Source organism: Panicum hallii, chromosome 9 (genome assembly GCF_002211085.1).
Source record: "Panicum hallii strain FIL2 chromosome 9, PHallii_v3.1, whole genome shotgun sequence".
NCBI lineage: Eukaryota > Viridiplantae > Streptophyta > Magnoliopsida > Poales > Poaceae > Panicum > Panicum hallii.
The window spans coordinates 60738547-60756399 of NC_038050.1; the positions used below are offsets into that span (position 1 = coordinate 60738547).

General features: G+C 44.5%; 3 protein-coding genes across 3 annotated transcripts; all 3 read right to left on the reverse strand.

Annotated features, from left to right (window-relative positions):
• Positions 1-261: 261 nt before the first annotated feature.
• On the reverse strand, positions 262-1176 carry LOC112875890. Its single transcript, XM_025939895.1, has 2 exons — positions 407-1176; positions 262-295 (listed from the first exon to the last, which is right to left on the reverse strand). Exon 1 carries the CDS (start codon positions 1158-1160, stop codon positions 492-494), a length of 669 nt encoding a protein of 222 aa, XP_025795680.1. The 5' UTR covers positions 1161-1176; the 3' UTR covers positions 262-295; positions 407-491.
• A 36-nt stretch (positions 1177-1212) lies between these two features.
• Positions 1213-8609, reverse strand: LOC112875889 (F-box protein At1g78280). The gene is made up of 16 exons (XM_025939894.1): positions 8370-8609; positions 7016-7123; positions 6813-6868; positions 6570-6712; positions 6270-6467; positions 5992-6191; positions 5467-5566; positions 4797-5381; positions 4522-4644; positions 4031-4111; positions 3641-3948; positions 3328-3552; positions 2796-2880; positions 2537-2717; positions 1965-2139; positions 1213-1693 (listed from the first exon to the last, which is right to left on the reverse strand). The coding sequence occupies exons 1-16, from the start codon at positions 8498-8500 to the stop codon at positions 1549-1551; spliced, it is 2844 nt and encodes a 947-aa protein (XP_025795679.1). The 5' UTR covers positions 8501-8609; the 3' UTR covers positions 1213-1548.
• A 2825-nt stretch (positions 8610-11434) lies between these two features.
• LOC112877846 (phospho-2-dehydro-3-deoxyheptonate aldolase 1, chloroplastic-like) lies at positions 11435-15296 on the reverse strand. Its single transcript, XM_025942217.1, has 5 exons — positions 14655-15296; positions 14280-14557; positions 13260-13536; positions 12938-13183; positions 11435-11974 (listed from the first exon to the last, which is right to left on the reverse strand). Exons 1-5 carry the CDS (start codon positions 15207-15209, stop codon positions 11690-11692), a joined length of 1641 nt encoding a protein of 546 aa, XP_025798002.1. The 5' UTR covers positions 15210-15296; the 3' UTR covers positions 11435-11689.
• Between the last annotated feature and the right edge of the window lie 2557 nt (positions 15297-17853).

Genomic DNA, 17853 nt, shown 5'->3' on the forward strand with positions numbered 1-17853 from the left:
TTATATTTGTTTTTCCTTCCCTTTTTTTTTTCTGGCTGCGTGCCAAGAACAGCTCCTAGTTTGGTACGGAATGTGAGTTTACAAGAGCATAAACCTGAAATTAAATGTGCTTTCGTAATTAGTCGAACTCGATTCTTTGAGACGTTTAAGCCATTCTAGAACGTAATGCAGATGCGTCTTGCGCGGCATGTGAAAAGCGAGGAAATTAAAATATTCAAAGCTTAAATTCAGACAAAAGTACAGAGCTCTTCTTTTCTACACGCAGTTTTTTGTTTACACAGTCCGCAGTTAGGCCCTAAACAAAAGAGAACCAGTTAATGGCGCGGCCATGCCATGTCACACAATCGAGCATGAAGGTGGCAGAATCAGAAAAAGAGAGAGAGAGAGAGAGAAGACGACGGCGCACGATCACATTCGTAGAGAAAGATCGATCGTCCGACGGATGAGCAAGCCGGCCGGGTCGGCGTCCACGGCCGCTACACGGAGATCTTCTAGGCGGCACGGGGTTTCTTGGGTTCCGACGGCGTCCTCTCGTGCTTGCGAGCCAGCAGGTGCGGCGGCGCGCGCAGGGCCAGCACCACGGCTCGCTTAACCGGGGGTGCCGCCGCCGCTGGTGGTGGTGGTGGCGGCATCGCCGAGCCGGGCGCTGGCGGCTCCCACGGCTGGAAGACGCGCGCGCGCCGTTGCTCCTCCTCGTCGTCGTCGTCCTTGCCCTCCTCCTCCTGCCCGTGCCCCTTCCGGGCTGCGCCGCGGGCGTACTCGGCCCGGGCGTCCCGCAGCAGCGCGGCGAAGAATAGCTCGTCGGCGGCCTCCGAGTCCCTGTCGAACAGGTCCTCCCAGAGCCTCACCAACTCGGCCCTCGACATGATCCGAGGGACGAGACCGTCGTTGTTGCCGCCGGGCGCCCCCGCCATGGACTTGCTCGACGCGCGCGCCGATCGACCGAGACGCTCACCGGTGGCGGTGGAGCTGCCTTTGATGCTCGGCGTTTTTGGCGCGAACAGAGCTGGAGCTACGGGAGCTGCTACGCCTATGCGCGCGTGTTCTGTGGCCTTATATGGATGGAGCCGCAGGCGCGCGCGTACGCGGCGGATCGGACTCGGAGTCCGCTCTCCGCTGAGCCCGAGTTCGTTTCGGCTTCGAATTTTTGTGGGCGGCATTAAATAGTCAACAGAAATACTCCTACGGCATTAAATCAATGATACATCATTATACCTTCCTTTCGCAATCCATTCACCGATTTACGACTCAGAATCAGACCGCCCCAAAATCATTGAGCAGCAGGTCGCTCATGAGTCAGACTGTTTACTTTCTTGCACGGGAGTGTAGATCGATTGTCTGCAAGTGTTCCTATGTGGCCATGTATTTCAAGTTACAAAAATCATCTGAGGGCACTTCCACGTATCGACTGCCCAGGAAATACTAACATGCAATGGGTGTGTTGGGTCTTCATTATTTTCTGCTCTTTGAAGTTGCATATGTTAAGGAGTACGTGATCTGAACACGTTTTTTGAGTCTTGCCGGTGTTAGTTAAGCAGAGCCAACTGACTACGGAGTGCAGGATTCCTGGTATTGATTCAGCTCTCCCCATACGAAGTTCTCAATGTCCTCCCAGGAAGTCGCAGCCCTTAGCTCCTTCCACAAGCTGAATATAGCTGCCAAGACATTGTCCTCGTGTAGTATACAGTAGCACCTGCAAACAAGCCAGGCGAGAATGTTGCTGTTATATCTTGTCAAGCCAGAACGGATACTGCATCCAGCTTATATGATCCTTGTGGCAAATCACAAATAAGGAACCATGGTGAGATCTTTGCTGAAAATCCTATGTCAATGCGAGCAAGTTTTAAAATGCAAAGAAACTGGCGAAGAACTTCTGGTAATAATCCATTAACTTGGGATACAGCAGAGAGAAGGATAAGTAAAACACGGATGGAGGAATCCCTCTAAATCAAAACAATGCTTACATTGCACGATATGATGCTCTGCTGAACTTTGAATTTTTCACTGACTTGTATATATCAGTATTTGATTCCCCCCTCAGTAAAGGAAGCTGATAGCTCCGTAGGAATTCCCTCAGAAGGTCAGTATCACCCCGGAAAACATCCAAGTGCAATGGAATAATGTCACACAGAGGATCCCCTGCTAACACGTGCATAATTAGATCTCACAAGATAATTGTAAACTTCACTGGAATTTAAAGAAAAAGTAGACAGATGTAGGTATCTTGCTTTATCTATCGGTAAGCTACTGATGACCATCATTTAAATGACCTCTCCGTCCAAAACTTAGCGTTACTTCTAATATCAATTCAAAACTGCAATTTGAAAATTCAAAATCTTACGCAAGGAACAGGCCACAGTTCAGAATTTTGAACGACCAGATTTTTTTTCTCGACAAACAGTTATGCAAACTCCGGTTATTACATCTTTAGTTTTATCAGTCAGTGATGCATGTCACAAAATAATTTTTTTTATGTAGACAAGAAAACGTAATCAATGCTAAACTACTAAGGAGCCAAAGTTAATCGGCTGCTCACCAATGGACAGATCACTGAAATCAATTATGTGAATTGCACTCATTTTTTCCGGATCTGCTTCATGACTTCCTTTGCTGCTACTGGAAGAACTCGATTCTGTGATCCCCTCAATGAGAATGTTATCATCCATTATATCTGAGTGTATCCAAGAGGGGAGTGGGTGCACTAGATCACCATCATCCTGTTATTTTAATAAGCAAACATTAAGCCTAACATTTGGCACAAGTTAAATATAAAGAAAAGAAAACTGCAAAGTCACCTTAACGAACTTGATGAGGAAGTCCATATTGGGAGGTAGATATCCTTCAGCTTTCTCAATTAGAACTTGTGGGACAGAGTTCCCCCTAAGCAGACAAGTGAAAAAAAAATGTTCAGGTATAAAAGCTTGTTATCAAATTGGGTAGCAACATAAACATTGTGGATGCATAACTGGCTAAACAAATTCTGTGCAAATCAACATGTAATTTATTGCGGTTATGATTTTACTTTTGTGGAAACTTTAAACTGTTAAAACAACCTATTTGTGATATTCCATGATTTAATGAAGACCTATCTAACATAACTCTACGAATATTATTGGAAGCCCAAGCACAGTGGTCAGTGGGTAACAAAATTTTAAGTTTCCATGAGCCCTCTTATACTTTGATTAAATTTTTAGTTCACTCTGGTAGTAATGTATGATTGAAACATGACATGGTCTACACAAACAAAAAAACAGAGCAAGAAACTGTAGTGTTTTAGTGCCCCCTTAATAGCTATGCTGAGTAAATGTGCACATGATTCGCACTCACCAGTTAGCTAGGTGCTTCTTTACATTCTTCATTCTCCGATTTAGAGTAGAGACTAGTTGCTGCCACTCAGGTAGAACCGTAGCATCATCACAATCTTTCACATCACTGTTCCCAGATTTGGGTACATGCTCCATATGTGGAAGAGGTAATAGATGTATATTTCGCATTTGAACTCCCAAGGATGACGCAAGAGGAAGAATATCAGTCTTGGACAGCACATCACGGCTGAAAGAGTAGATTCAAATTGTCATGATTATTGCACAACCATATTTTTCTGCTAGGAGAACAAAAACTCGTATACTTAGTTACTCACATGCGAGCAAAAATATCTCCTTTGCACTTTCTCGTAACCATGTATGGCCAAATCGGTCTGTTTAAAACATCAGGTGAACTGCTCGTTCCAAAGCGTTGCTTGCTCCAAAGCCCAAGAGGAAAACAGCTGTTTGCATAAGAAACCTCCAGTGGGTAGTGTTTAGCCAAAACATCTGGCATCCCTTTTCCATCCCATGGAACTGTCCTGTAGATATCATCCTCATATTCAAGAAAGCCACTAGCAATTATCTCAGGGATGTGATTGATCAAAGGTGAACCACTTTTTTGCAGGAGATCATAGAACTCAAGCTGCAGCAGAAATATTAATTATCACTATAACAGAAATGGCACTTTCAACTACACTAAGTTACAGAAAAAAGCAATACAATACCTCTGTGCCCAAACCATGGACAGAATAAGCCAATCCTCCTTCAGCATATATTTTAATCACATTGCCAGAGACAATGAAGACCTGAAAATAAAGTTTGTACCATATGTTACACATGACACCAATAACAGACCTGCAAACATACATTGCAGCTTGAAAATGAAATTATCCATTCTAATACAGTATTGAAATTTCAATCTCATAGTTCAGCTGATTTCATGGTACATCAGGGAGTAATTATGCAGCACCCATCAACATGCTGAAGTTATGAGCTTACTAAGCTGAAGCCAGAGACATTAACAAGTAAACTAGGTTGCATGACACCCAACATGAATCTGTTTCAACGTGCAACACATATGTGTGTAAAGACTTAAAATCAACATGATACTACAGAATATTTCATTGTCATCTATGAACAGATAAGCTGATCTTTTCGATAATAGTTTCTTGATAGCAGTAACTTTTAGACACTAAACAAATGAGAAAGTACTTACTGGGTTGCTACCAGTGCCAACAGGAAGCTTCTCATCCTCTGTGGGTAGTGGTAAACTATGGCATGCGCATATCTCCTCTAAGCATGAATACCATTTGTCAACATTTATTGCTAGACATGCACCCTGTATGAACAGGCAGATCAATTAGAACAAGGAAAAGAACATCCTCAATAAACAGATAAAATCTACTAAAAGTAAAAAACTGCACATTCATTACGTGCACAGAAAATTGATTCCAGTATAAAAATAAAATAAAATGACAAAGTGAAACACACCTTCCATACTAGCTCTCTCAGTTCAGGTTTAAGAACCCAAAGCCTGCGCAGCCATTCTCTTGCTTCTCTCTGCCCTAGTGAATTTGTTGGACTCCAGATAGAAGAATAGTGATCCCTTTCTTTCTCAAGGAATTGTGACAAGAAACCTATATCATATGAGAATTCTTGATTCTCCAAACTTTCTTGAACACCTGAGAACTCAAATGCAGAACAATGATTTATGCTATTTGAGGTTCTTAGTGATTCTGAACCTTTGAACCTTTTTTCCTTACGGCTCATGTCAGGGTGGTTCCATCCACTCATTGGGACAGATGGATGATTTTCATTATCTTTAACAGAATTTCCTGGGACAGCAAGTAAACCAGCTCGGCAAACTCCTTTGTGCCTGTGACCAGGTGCCATATCCAGACATACATGCTGAAAATTAGACTGGTTTACAAAGTTCTGTGTCACTGCAACTGTTGTCTCAAGGTTCAAAACGCAATGCCACCATCCACTAGGAACAAAAATAGTCTCTCCTGGCAATTGTGTGCATTCCAGTGGCTTCTCATGTTCAGGAAGATGTGGATAGATATCAAGCCACCACTGCAAATGCCACATCAATCTTGAGTTTTATGGAAAGAAATTTTTAAAGAAAATGAGGAAAAAAACAGATTATTAAGTACATTGCCTGCAATGACGTTGGAGTTTCAATGTCAACATCACCATCTTCATCATTTACATGTACCGTGACACCACCAGGAACTCTTCCTGGAGGGTACAATGCCCATCTATGAAAAATACGATCAATATTGTAAGTGGCAAATCAAGATTTAATCATTAAACAGTTAGCATTGGCAGAGTGGGGACAATCAGCAAAAGTGTTAAAGTCCGATCTTAAAATACAAATTGTTTTATCCAACATAGAAGTGTGATGATTGGTGAATACAACCATACAAGATAAGTTATTAATTAATTACTAAAACAGAAATAAGCAGATCAAGGGGTGACCCTTTTCAAGTCTGTGGTTTTGAAAAACTGAATACAAGCGGAGATAGAGAAACATTTCATGACCTTAATATACCACTAGTTTAGAAGTTAACAATTCGCAAGTTTAGTAAGGACCCATTCGGTTTCAGGTACCAAGAATCAGAAATAATGCAGGTATTACTATCAGGTAGCATTCAATATAGTTAAAACAAAAGGAAACTCGAACCTTTTCCGGCCACAGAGAAGGGTATTCCATGCACTTGTCAGTCCTGGATCAACATGCCAAGAAGCACCTGATCTCTCTGGTCCAATAATAAGCCATCTGAATGCTGGACGTTGATCATAATCCAAAATATCAAAAAAATCTTCTTGGAATAAATGAGGGACACTGTAATCTTGCAGTAATGCTGGCACTGATTCTCCAAACTGCAATGATTTGTCAAATGAGCATTTTCTACTGGTAACTTCTGTAGCAAATGAAATTAAGTTATGAATGCAGAATACCTTATCATCAAATATGTATAAAGGATCTTCGTCATGCTGGAGTTCCATGTAAGAAACATAATCTTTTAGTTTCATAGTTATCTTCTGAGGACTTCTTTGTGATATTCTGAATGGAACTTCACCAAAATCCTTTGTTAGTTGATGCAATGTCCATTTCGTCCTTGCAGGCCAGGTTTCAGCCAATTTAGTAAGCACAACCTACCATAAGAAGCTTTCAGGGGGTGGGGGAAATACAGGAATAAAATGCAGAAATTCAAGTGTTGTTGAATCTGAATTGAACCAAAAGTTGACAGAACTTACTGGGCTTTTTCCATCATATTGAGAACGAAATTGGTCCAATAGAAGGTCATCTTTCTTTTCCACGTGTCCATCATCAAATGAAAAACTACTCAAACTGGTAAAACATCTATACCATCTCCTGTATAGATACAAAGAACTGAACCCTGCAGAAGACGTAAGCGTAAAGGTAGAGAACAAGAGCAGAACCAATATATACAAAAAAGAAGAAGCAGGAATGGGAAACAAAAGGTACGTGTTAATTACCATCAAACTGACGAGGTTTCTGCCAGTTCTCATCATTTTCTGAACATAGGCTAAGCCTGAAAATGAAGAAATCAGTGTCTAACCTTTTTGAAAAGGTTACAATTGATTAACAAGGATGATATCTTAGACAACAAAAGTAACACAGTAGAATGGGCTTAACATAAATGAGTAACACATTACTAAAATTTAAATGACTGTTATACCTGGACAATGTTGTTTTCTTCCAAGAACCTTTGTACTCAAGAGGACCCCCAATTGAAAGACATTTGCTCATCCAGAGAGGTTCTTCATTGCAAAGTATGTACATGACACTGGCAAGTGATTAAAAATTAATATAATGTCAGATAATACACGGACGTAATAAAGAGATACTAGCAAACAAATGGTTCTCAGAAGCAAAGTTTTCAAGCTCATGCTTGCTAAGCAAGGTATACTATTAGGATCTTATTTCATACTCACAGATGAGATCAAGAGAGGAATTTCAATCTCCTTAAATTTGGATCTATTTCATTAATCCTCAAGAACAAACCTCCCAATTTTTGTAATTTGTGGTCAAGACTACAGGGGGCAGGGGCGGAGCTAGGGGTGTTTATCGGGGTCAGCCGACACCGATAAAATCCAGCAAATCTAGTGGAAATCACTATTTTTTGCAGCCTTGACCCCAGTCTTCTAATGGAGAAGACCCCGACGATCAGCTGGGCTGGCTTCGCCCCTGACAGGGGGAAAGGTCAGGAGATTCAACTCATCTAAACCCTGGAGATCAGGCTTACAAATATATCCTTGGAAGTAATACACTTATCTACGAGAATGAGAAAAAAACATATCTAGTGAATCCTGACATATCCTATGTGCATCACTGGGAGGAACTGGTAAGTTTCTAATTTTCTATATTTGTTTGTGGGGGGTGATCTTCTCTGAATTTGTTAGCAAAAATGTTCAATTTTTTGACGAATTGATTCATAATTATAACTATTTTATTGCATAGCTGCTACCACAGGCTCTAGTTGTCCCTTGCTATAGGCCAGTTTCTGAAGGCTATAAACTGTGTTCTTTTCATGCGCAGCTTACTGTGACCAAATAGATTCCAGGCTCGAGCATTTATCATTCACAATGCGTTCAATTAAATCAATTCAGCATAGCACAAAGCTTATGAAAAATGACTCGCTGCACTGAAACTCCTTGTTTCTTAGCACGCGCACTGTAGCACATCTGGTTTGAGAAGAACTCTGTAGCACAGCACGCAAGTAGGCTGCTGTAGCTGTAGCTAGAATTCAGAAACATTCAGCCCGAAGGGCACCAATCACCAGAACCAGCGACCTCCGCACATTCCGCGGTTGATGCTGTCGTCTCACCAAGCTACAACCCCCACTCTGCGTTGAACACTGCAAAATTCTGCCAACCGTCTGCCATGTAATTGAGAGCAAGGGACTCACGCCCCGCGATTCGGTCGCCCGAACCCGCGATTCCTAGCTACCACGGGGACGGGGAGCTAATCTGGAAAGGCGTCGAGAACGAAGAAGCAGCAGAGGGGGCACAGCATGCGGGCGGGCGGGGTACCTGCTGACGCAGGCGAGGCGCCCGATGTCGGCGGGCGGGAGGAGGTCGACGACGGCGCAGAGCACCTCGTCGGGGAGCACGGCGAGGGCCCCCAGCGCCCCCTCCCTCCGGCCGTCGCCCGCCGCTTCCATCGCTCCCCGGGTCCTGGTCGGTGGTAGAGGCGGGGGCGGGATCAGAGCTGTTGAGATCGGTGGGAATTGCGCGTCGGGGACAAGCGAAGCGAAAATGCCAAAGCAGGGGAGGAGGGGACGCGGTGGACCACGCGGTGTGGTTATTTATAGCGGGGGAACCGCATTCGGGCCCTGGACGCTTCCTGCTGTCCGTTGGCGCCGCAGAATGGCGTCAGAAATCTCTCCCAGTACACAAATCGTACTGCTGTTTCGAGTTATGTGATGAAGCAAGGTCTGGAAACACGCGTGATCTCCAACAGAGGAAACGGCGAACGGGAGATTCCTGGTAAAGATGGCATTTTTGGTTCGACTCCTATGGTCGAGCTGATCGGATTGGATTAGGACAAAAACCTGGCAGCGTGCTGGTAACGGGAGATTTGGCATGAACCAACACGATGAGCCACTCATGCCCATCGCTACCTCACCAAACTGAGGATGTTTTGACAGGTCCAAAGTATTGATCTGCATTTAGAAGGAATGAATAAAAAAGCCGTAGCCTCGTAGATGTGATTTACATTTTACTACATTCCAAGCGCCCTTCGACTCAAAAGCAAATGCCATTGGAATTTCCTTTCGGGTGCAGAACAACCGATGACTACCAGAACCTACCTAGCACCACCGTACATGTGTGGCTAATAGATAAATACCTGGTGGTCGAATCACATTCTCCTTTTTCTGGTTAGTGTGGAATCTTGGGTTTGCTTGCGATGTGTATTCCTTTGCCTTTTGAAGCGGACGAAAATGCCAAAGCGGATTCAGGGCATGTGTATGTATTAGCATTATGATGGCATGCCACGAGTTTTGCTGTCTGTACACCAAAGTGAAATTTCTGGTGCCTTCTATGGTTACGTATGCTACACCTCTAGAACCTGATACCAATCTTAGTTCCAGATGCGGTACCTGACATGGCAGGAATCTAAGGGGGGTTTTGAATTGGATCTGCAACGAGGGGTTCAACCAGATAAGAAATCTAGCCAGCTTACCGAGGCATGAAAGAACACTGCCCTTGATTAAGTCATTGTAGTTCTCAGCTTCAGCTTGCATTCTTGGTGCATATTTCAACCACAAAAGTTCAATGTCAGGAACTAAAGAACCTGAAGAGTCGCAAGAAGAAGCAAGCCGCTGCTGAAGCTCTGAAGAATCTGAATGAAGATGCAGTGGAGTCTGAAGGTCTGAAAAGCTGAATGAAGAACTTATTGAAGATAGAATGGGCTGTCAACCAGTTAGGCCCAGGCATCCACTGAAGCCCAACCGCAAGTATCTTTTGGGCCCGAGTGGGTCGCGCAGTAGCAGCGGCTTGCTTCTTTTTTCATGGAGCGGTCAGGCTACCACTGAACGGTAAACCAACTGCGTCCGGCGGAACGGCAGTGACCTACGGCTCGAATTTTTACCCTAGCTACCTGAAATTCCTTGTAACCCAGATATTGTAAGAATTAATTGAGACTAGTAGAGTGGCAAACAAGTTCATGAGTGAGTGATCTATGACGCCTAAACGCTTCCCTTGTCACTGCTGGAAAATAGGCCCATGATGAGGCTTAATTTCAAAGTAAGAGTGTATGGCATCCAATAGTTTCATACTGCTAGTTTGAGTTGGTGCAAGTCAACTTAAATAGGAAAGCTCTCTCCCATAGTTGAATAGTCAATAAAGGGAAGAATGGAGCTAGTTTACACAACATAATGCACGCACGTGCGTATATACACGAGTATTAATCCAAATTATTAAGAGGTTATTAGTGGATGATTTTATAGTGAAAACGTTAGCAGAGGGTTGCCTTCTTGCATATAAGAAGTCATGGAGATGTCCGGGAACATAGATGAAAAAATCCACGATCTTCTTTCTCTTTTGCCATTTTTCTTTTCGGTGAATTGTGATGTCGTACGGAGTTGCTGAGTCTCGCCAGCTCTTCTCCTAAGCATGCACCGAGGAGAAGGATGAGCGGTATCTCCGAGCCGTTACCATCGTAAAGCTTGCACGAGGGAAGGCAATTACGTTTTACACTGCCTCGACTACATCTGCACTGTGTCGTATCTTCACAAGGACGGAGCGCTGATCCGTAAGTGTGATGGATTTATATACGAGTTTGTTTCAACTTTATTTAATCTATCCGTTGTTAGTTTTGAAATACATAGCAGTATCATTTTTTTATATAATTTGCCTTGAATTAAAATCTGGTAGATTTAGACGCATATTTCCAACGTTCACATCCGCAACGTGCATAACCAATCCCCTCATATTAGTTAAGATTTGAATCATGAAGTACAAAGAAATTGTCCATAATGTCCCTTTTTGTGCTTCTTCATGAATTGACCTTGAGATCTAGCTACAACCTTATGATTTACCTTGGCTCAACCTATTTTCCATGATCTTGGTGTTAATTTACATACGAAACCATGCATATTACGTATCGGTTCTCGTCGTTGGATCCTTGTGGCTTATGTGGTGTTCGGAAGTAAAGTCAAGATACCATTACTCAACCGTGCCACAGCTCACTATTTGCTGTAAAGATCACTAGTCAACAACATTTTGTTGATTATGTCTTTGTATCCCTTCCATTGGACAACAGAGACTCGTTACGTAAAAAAGAAAAGAAAAGAACATATGGCCAAATTTCGTATTAACGTCTCCTGCTAGCAGCCATGACATACATGATTGCTTCAGCCAAGCTCTACTTGAGAAATGAGCATGATCTCAAATCTAGCCCTTATTTTTATTTCTCCAGTTATTCTTCCATCACAAAAGAATATCCTCCAAGTCCAAATTCGGGCCGTTCCCTTGTAAAATTTTACAAAATTCCTACTATACTCTATTCTACCTTGGAATGTGCTTGGCTCACACTTACTCAGCTGCATGTGAAACTCTGGAAAGGATACATTAAGTGGAAGACTGAATGCAAGTTTAACTGCCAGTAACTTATTCACAAAACCAACTCAGCTGTATTGCATGATTATTCTCTTATACATAGTATAAATAAAAACTTAAGTGTCGGCGAGTGTAGTCATATGTATCATTACATACTATTTGCCATGCAAAAGATAAAAAATTTAAACAAATCCACCCCAGAGCTCAGATAGCTCATAAGCATAGTTTTACCAAGAGCAACCTTCAACAAATGGAATACACACATCTCTCTTACTCCCCTGCCTACGCATTTAGAAACTAAAAGGTGGCAAGGGTAAGATGTTGTTGAGTACAGATGATGACCGTATCCTCCTATTTCTCAGCCTCTCGGCGATGATGAATGAGAGCTCCAGAGATTGGGACGCGTTCAACCTTGGGTCACAGTGGGTGTGGTAACGGTCGCTTAGGTCATCAAAAGTTACGGTGCGTGATCCACCGATGCATTCAGTTACGTTTTGCCCAGTCATCTCAAGGTGGACGCCTCCTGGGTGACTTCCCTCTTGTTCGTGCACATCGAAGAAGGCTCGTACCTCAGCCTGTTATAACCAAAGTTCATGATTAGTCCTTTTACATGGATGCAAAAAAGTGAAGAATATGCTATAAACAATGAAGTATTTCTAACTTATGTTATCCAATGATCCATATGCCGCACTTCAATCAAATAACAATAATAGGGCAGGTAGGTCATCATATCTATCTTAAATTATTTATTATGTAGCCATCATTAAGCATATAACTTAATCAATTTAACATTGAAAAGCCGTTTTATTAATTTTTGCAGTTGAACATAGGCAGAAGTATTTTTTAAAAATAATAGTACCATAGTGACCATCGCAGTAGTTACCACACCTAAAACTTTTTGAATTACAAGAACGTCCAACCTCAAAGTTTCAAACCAATTAGTTCCCACATCAACAACTGAGTTCAGTAGAACCACTTGCATCAATAACTGCTATCTTGTGACCACCTAGGATAGCGACTAGTCTAATAAGAACCAAGACAATCATGAAACCTTTGATGGCCATGTGTATAAGTAGTTCAGTACCTATCACAGAATTATATAACTGTGTGTGTGTTGGTGTGTGTGTGTGTGGGGGGGGGGGGGGGATCTAGTCTAGATTCTTCCGAGAGCATACAACACTTGTGACAACATTGACCAGCGGCCAACTTCCATTGTGTACATTATTAAAAAAAATGTAAAACGTGGAAGGTATACACCAACTAGTTAAAACGACTTAGTTGCAACAGAAACTTCCATCACGCTTCACATGGATTGGAATAAGCAAGTGGAACAGGACAGTGCCAGTTTCAGCTTTGACAGTTCATTGGCTAGTTTGGTCATTGCATTTTTCCCTCAAAAATCACCCTCCATAGTGCTTCTAAGCATGGATGCCACAGCTGAGCATATGCCCAAACTATGGTTCTTTTTTTTTAAAAAAAGAAAACTTTGTTCTAATGGTGCAGCATATGAACACAGCTGATAGAAAAGTGGAACGTACCAAAATGGAGTCGAAGGGACGAGTCTTTAGGCCGCAAGGAGCCTTGATTGTGTTCCCATGCATGGGATCAGTGATCCAGGTGACAATTAGTCCAGCCTGGCGGACAGCACGGATAAGATGAGGTAACTTGACCCTCATGTTCTCCGACCCCATCCTTGTAATGACGGTAATTCTCCCAGGCTTGTTTGATGGATTCAATATCTCAATCAGCTTCACCAAATCGCTAGGGTTCATTTTGTCACTCACCTGGAATCCATATTTTTCATATGAGACCAAGCATAGTATATTTCAGTTTGTGAAGAAGAAGTTGGTTTTGACGCACCTTGATGCCAAGAGGGTTGGCAATACCCCTGAGAAACTCAACATGCGCACCATCAAGTTGGCGAGTGCGCTCGCCAACCCAGAGCATGTGGGCAGAACAATCGTAGAAAAGACCAGAGGTGGAGTCCTGACGGGTCAGGGCTTGTTCGTAGGGTAGGAGAAGGCACTCGTGTGAGGTCCAGAACTCTGTTGTCTTCATCAACGGGTGGTCCGCTGTCAGCCCAGCTGCAGACATGAAGCCGAGTGCTTCATCAACCCGATGTGCCAATTCACGGTACCTACAGCATATCGACCATGTATGGTTAGGTCATTAGGCAACATCACAATTGACCAAAATGGTATGATTATTATATTTGTATAACATTTTAATATCTGAACAGCTATTATTGAACAACAGGGACTGATTGTAGTAAACTAACTTGCGATGAGGTTGTAGTGCCTTGGTGAGGGGTCAAATTCAAGATATAAAATCAACACTATAAATTGCAGTACCATAGTGCGTATGAATGTTTTTATGCATGGTCCATGAATTAACCTCGAAAAAAGGAAAAATGAAAAAGAAGTGTGGGAGGCTGATGAAGGGTGTGGACAAAGACAGTCCCATCAAACAGGTTGCACGGTACAATTCGATGCGACCATGACAATTACCAAGTCTAACTTCAGAAGATTATTTTTAGTTGAGTGGTTGCGTTTTGTGACGAAAAATAAAAATTGGTGATAGGTAATTTTCGCTCCAGCATCTAAATTTTTTTTAGAACAAACCAGCATCTAAAAATTTGAACAGGTTTGGATACCCCCCGCAAGTTCCTGCAGCACTACCTTTTCTATCCTTTTCAAATCAAAATCTTACGCTATCTTGATAGGGGGATATACGCGGGGGTGCTGCTGATAAAGCAGACGATTTTAACTGATAGCGACTCTGCTCCACGTTTTTCCCAACAGAAAGCGCTAATTCTCGGCCGTCGATGTCACAAAAAATGTCCAGGAAATCAATTCGTCAGTGCATGGAAGATGTTTTCACCTGTCGCCCTGCTCGCTGTGCTCGGTGAAATCGAGGTTCCACTGGGTGACGCGCTGCATGGCGGCGTACCCTCCGGTGGCCAACGCGCGGAGCAGGTTGAGCGTGGCGGCGGACTGGGTGTATGCCCGGATCATCCTCTGGGGGTCGGGGACGCGGCTCTTCTCGTCGAACGCCTCGCCGTTGATGTTGTCCCCCCGGTAGCTGGGCAGCTTCACTCCGTCCCTGACCTCGAACGGCTCCGACCTCGGCTTGGCGAACTGCCCGGCCATCCTACCAACCTGCGCACCAAGCGTTCGAACAGATGTCAGGTCAAAATCAGATTTTTTTTCCCCTCTCTCGAATCGAGATGTAGATGGGGATGGCAATGGTAGGTACCTTGATGACAGGCATTTGGGCGCCGAACATGAGGACGGCGGACATCTGGAGGATGACGCGGAAGGTGTCACGGATGTTGTTGCTGTTGAACTCCTTGAAGCTCTCGGCGCAGTCGCCGCCCTGGAGGAGGAAGGCGCGGCCCATGGCGGCGTCGGCGAGGCGCTCCTCCAGGTGGCGCGCCTCCCCGGCGAACACGATCGGCGGGAAGGCCTCGATCGTCTTGAGCACGACCTCCAGCTCCGCCGGGTTCGGGTACTCCGGCAACTGCAGCGCCTTCTTCGTCGTCCAGCTGTCCACCGCCCACTTCGCCGGCGCCTTCGGGGCCGGGGCCGGGGACGCAACGGGGCCCACCTCCTTCTCGGGCGCCACCGTCGGCGACGAGGTCTTCGCGGCCGCCGGGATGCTGTGGCTCTTCGACGGCTCCGCGGCGTGCACGGCGCGAACGGCGCAGCGGCGCCTGAGCGGGAGGAACGCCGGCGCGTGTGGACGGGGCTGCTGCGACGCGGCCGCGCCGGACATGGCGGCGGTGGCGGCGGCGTTGGTGGCGAGCGCCATTGCGAACAGAATGCGGGGGGTTAGGACAATCTAATGGGATGTCAGAGTTTGGGTTGTGGAGGAGAGGCGATGCGTGCGTGTGGAGGGCGCGGTGTCTCCTGCGTCGGAGGGGAGCGGGGCGGGGGCTACTTATACGCGGCCGGAGCCGGCCGGGGCGAGTCGGTAGGTGAGAGCGAGGCCGCGAGGGAGGAGGTGGTGGCGCGCGCGGTTGTTGGACGAAGCGACCCGTGGGTGAAGGAGGAGAGCGGATTTATTTTCTTTCTTTTTTCCCCTTCCCGTTTTTTGTTTGGGCTGGCGGCTCGCGGTTTCCTCCACTTGGAACCGGGGCCGGAAGGTTAGGTAAGCGGATGACCGGTGGGGCCGCGTCGTGCTGCTGATCTGCATCTGCTTCGGCTTCACTCGGGCGAGCTGATGATTCGCTGCTAGCCGGCCCGAGTTGGTGGTTAGTGGGGGGATTAGTGGTGCTGGTGAGTGATGATAGGGAAAAAATGGACTATACGGGTGATGTTAGCCCGCCAACAGAAGACACGTGTACGCCTATGGTTCGGTCTCCGTGTGTATGCTAGTGATTCCTGGTTTGAGCACTGGACACTTGCGTCAGTATGTCCAGCCTAGAGAGCTTGAGCATTCCCCCCCCGAATCCGCAGATACATTCAAAGTTCTGGAAATTTCCTATGTCACTTTGGCATCGTCCGTCAATTTGCGTGTTAGTGCTGCTAGGGTGATGGAAAAATATCGTCAGTATCATATCATCTTTAATCGTATCCTAATGACAGGACTATGGTTGTTCCTCAGTAATTAATATTGCTTGTCGACATAATTTTATCATTGATGTCAGTAATTAACCTTAGTCGTCCCCATAGTTTTATCATGGACATTGGCGCATAATACACCCGTACTTAAGAAATCTATCTCGAGAAAAAAAAACTGCAGGAGCTGTTGCATCCATTCATGCACCGGAGCAGTTGTTTTGATAATCGTTAGGTGTGCGAGTCCGTTTCGTCTTCTTTTGACTTGCCTACCGGAGTTGGTGAGTAACAAGAGCTGAGAAGGCTTCTAAACTTTTAGACAATGGCCTTATGGGGACCTCTATAATGACTAAACAATAATCACTATTATCTAATCACTAGCGCCACGCTACTAGCACTGACAGAGAATGCTACGTGCACTGTACTCGAGCCGCACAGCAAGCCGGCTCGGCGCCGAGCGGAGCCGGGAGCCACCACAAGATGACGGGATGGGTAACTGTTGTAACCACCACCTCCACGATGGCACCACAGAGTGGACGAGCACCTACCTCGCTCACGAGGGTGCTGTCTTGGACCACCGCAAAGTGCCGGAGCAATCGCACGAGAGTAGAGTGTGCTCACTTCAGGTGGGACCAGCGTGCTGTAGCCGGAAGTTGCTCTTGTCACACTCTCATTTTTTTCTTTTTTTCTTTTTATAAGCAGCTCTTATAGAATAGAAACGGTTTTTGCTGAGCTCATATTGGTACGGGCATTGCTTTGCTTCGAGACGGTCTGGCTTGCATACACTAAAGGTTATACTATTTTTTTGCAAGGACACCAAAGGTTACTGCCAGGAGCAAGGTGTTAAATAGCTGGCTATAGCTGCCGTTAAATTCGGCTATAACTGTTAGGAAGGGCAGCCACTGTACTATTTAGATCGCTAAAGCTAGTTGTAGCCTGCTAAACGCCGTAATGCCAGCCCTGCCGCTAAACGTTTTAGCTGGCGATTTAAAACCATGATTAGGAGTCATAAATCAATTTTTATAGTAAATGTCGACACCGTCATGTAACAAAGCCGACCCTTGACGGAATTCCTGGATGAGATATTCCCCGCTGCCTACACCTCCAAAGTTTCTACCCATGTGCTAATTTTAGTAGCAATGAACCACGACTGGTAGTGTTCTGCCGGTAAAAATGGATAGGGGTGGGAGCCGACCTTGGTGGTATTACTGGATGGATAGATTCCGCTATGCCTCCAGGGTTTCTAGCAATGTGCTATTGTTAGCAGTAAGGATCATGACTGGTAGTGTTCTATCGATAAAAATATAAAAATGGATAGTATATACCTTCGCGGTTGTGGGCCATGTACTAATTTTAGTGTCAGTGGATCGCGGACTAGGAGTGTTCCAAGGATAAAAATGGATATAGTTGCATGGTGACTTGGTGTATGCATGGAATATGCTAGTCTTAAGCTTTGTTGATCCACAATTATCGCTCGTCACTGAAAAGCCACTACTGGGATTACTATTTTTATACTTGCAATGCACCAATGCAGCTAGACATATGCATAAAGTTATATGGCATGTGCTATAAATACATTTAGAATATAGTAATTTGTTTTCTTCTCTAAATAAACTTCATTGAGGTGCATTTGTTGTCTGCAATTGGGCAAACATTACTTCATGACCGATAAGTGTCATAGAGTGTGAGGAAAGAATCATGTGCAAACTATGGTCATAGATATGGTTCGGTAATAACAAAGTGCAATAAAATGCGAGTATGAAAATTCAAATATGGTCACGTGTCAAAAAGAGGGTCAATTGAGTTTTTTTATTTCATTTTTTCATCAATAGGTATACGAACCAAAATATTATTTAATATTATTTCATATCTTAAATTTCAGGAGAAGATTGTCC

Bases quoted from the DNA above. Each gene is read 5' to 3' on its own strand.
- LOC112875890 (XM_025939895.1), bottom strand. From the start codon at position 1,160: ATGCCGCCCACAAAAATTCGAAGCCGAAACGAACTCGGGCTCAGCGGA.
- LOC112875889 (XM_025939894.1), bottom strand. From the start codon at position 8,500: ATGGAAGCGGCGGGCGACGGCCGGAGGGAGGGGGCGCTGGGGGCCCTC. The intron at 3,949-4,030 runs GTATTGTATTGC...TTTCTGCTGCAG, and splicing joins TCCATGGTTTGGGCACAGAG to CTTGAGTTCTATGATCTCCT. The intron at 1,694-1,964 runs GTAAGCATTGTT...GCTTGTTTGCAG, and splicing joins AGAGCATCATATCGTGCAAT to GTGCTACTGTATACTACACG.
- LOC112877846 (XM_025942217.1), bottom strand. From the start codon at position 15,209: ATGGCGCTCGCCACCAACGCCGCCGCCACCGCCGCCATGTCCGGCGCG. The intron at 13,537-14,279 runs GTGAAAACATCT...GATATGCTGTAG, and splicing joins CACAGCGAGCAGGGCGACAG to GTACCGTGAATTGGCACATC. The intron at 13,184-13,259 runs GTGCGTCAAAAC...TATGGATTCCAG, and splicing joins CCAACCCTCTTGGCATCAAG to GTGAGTGACAAAATGAACCC.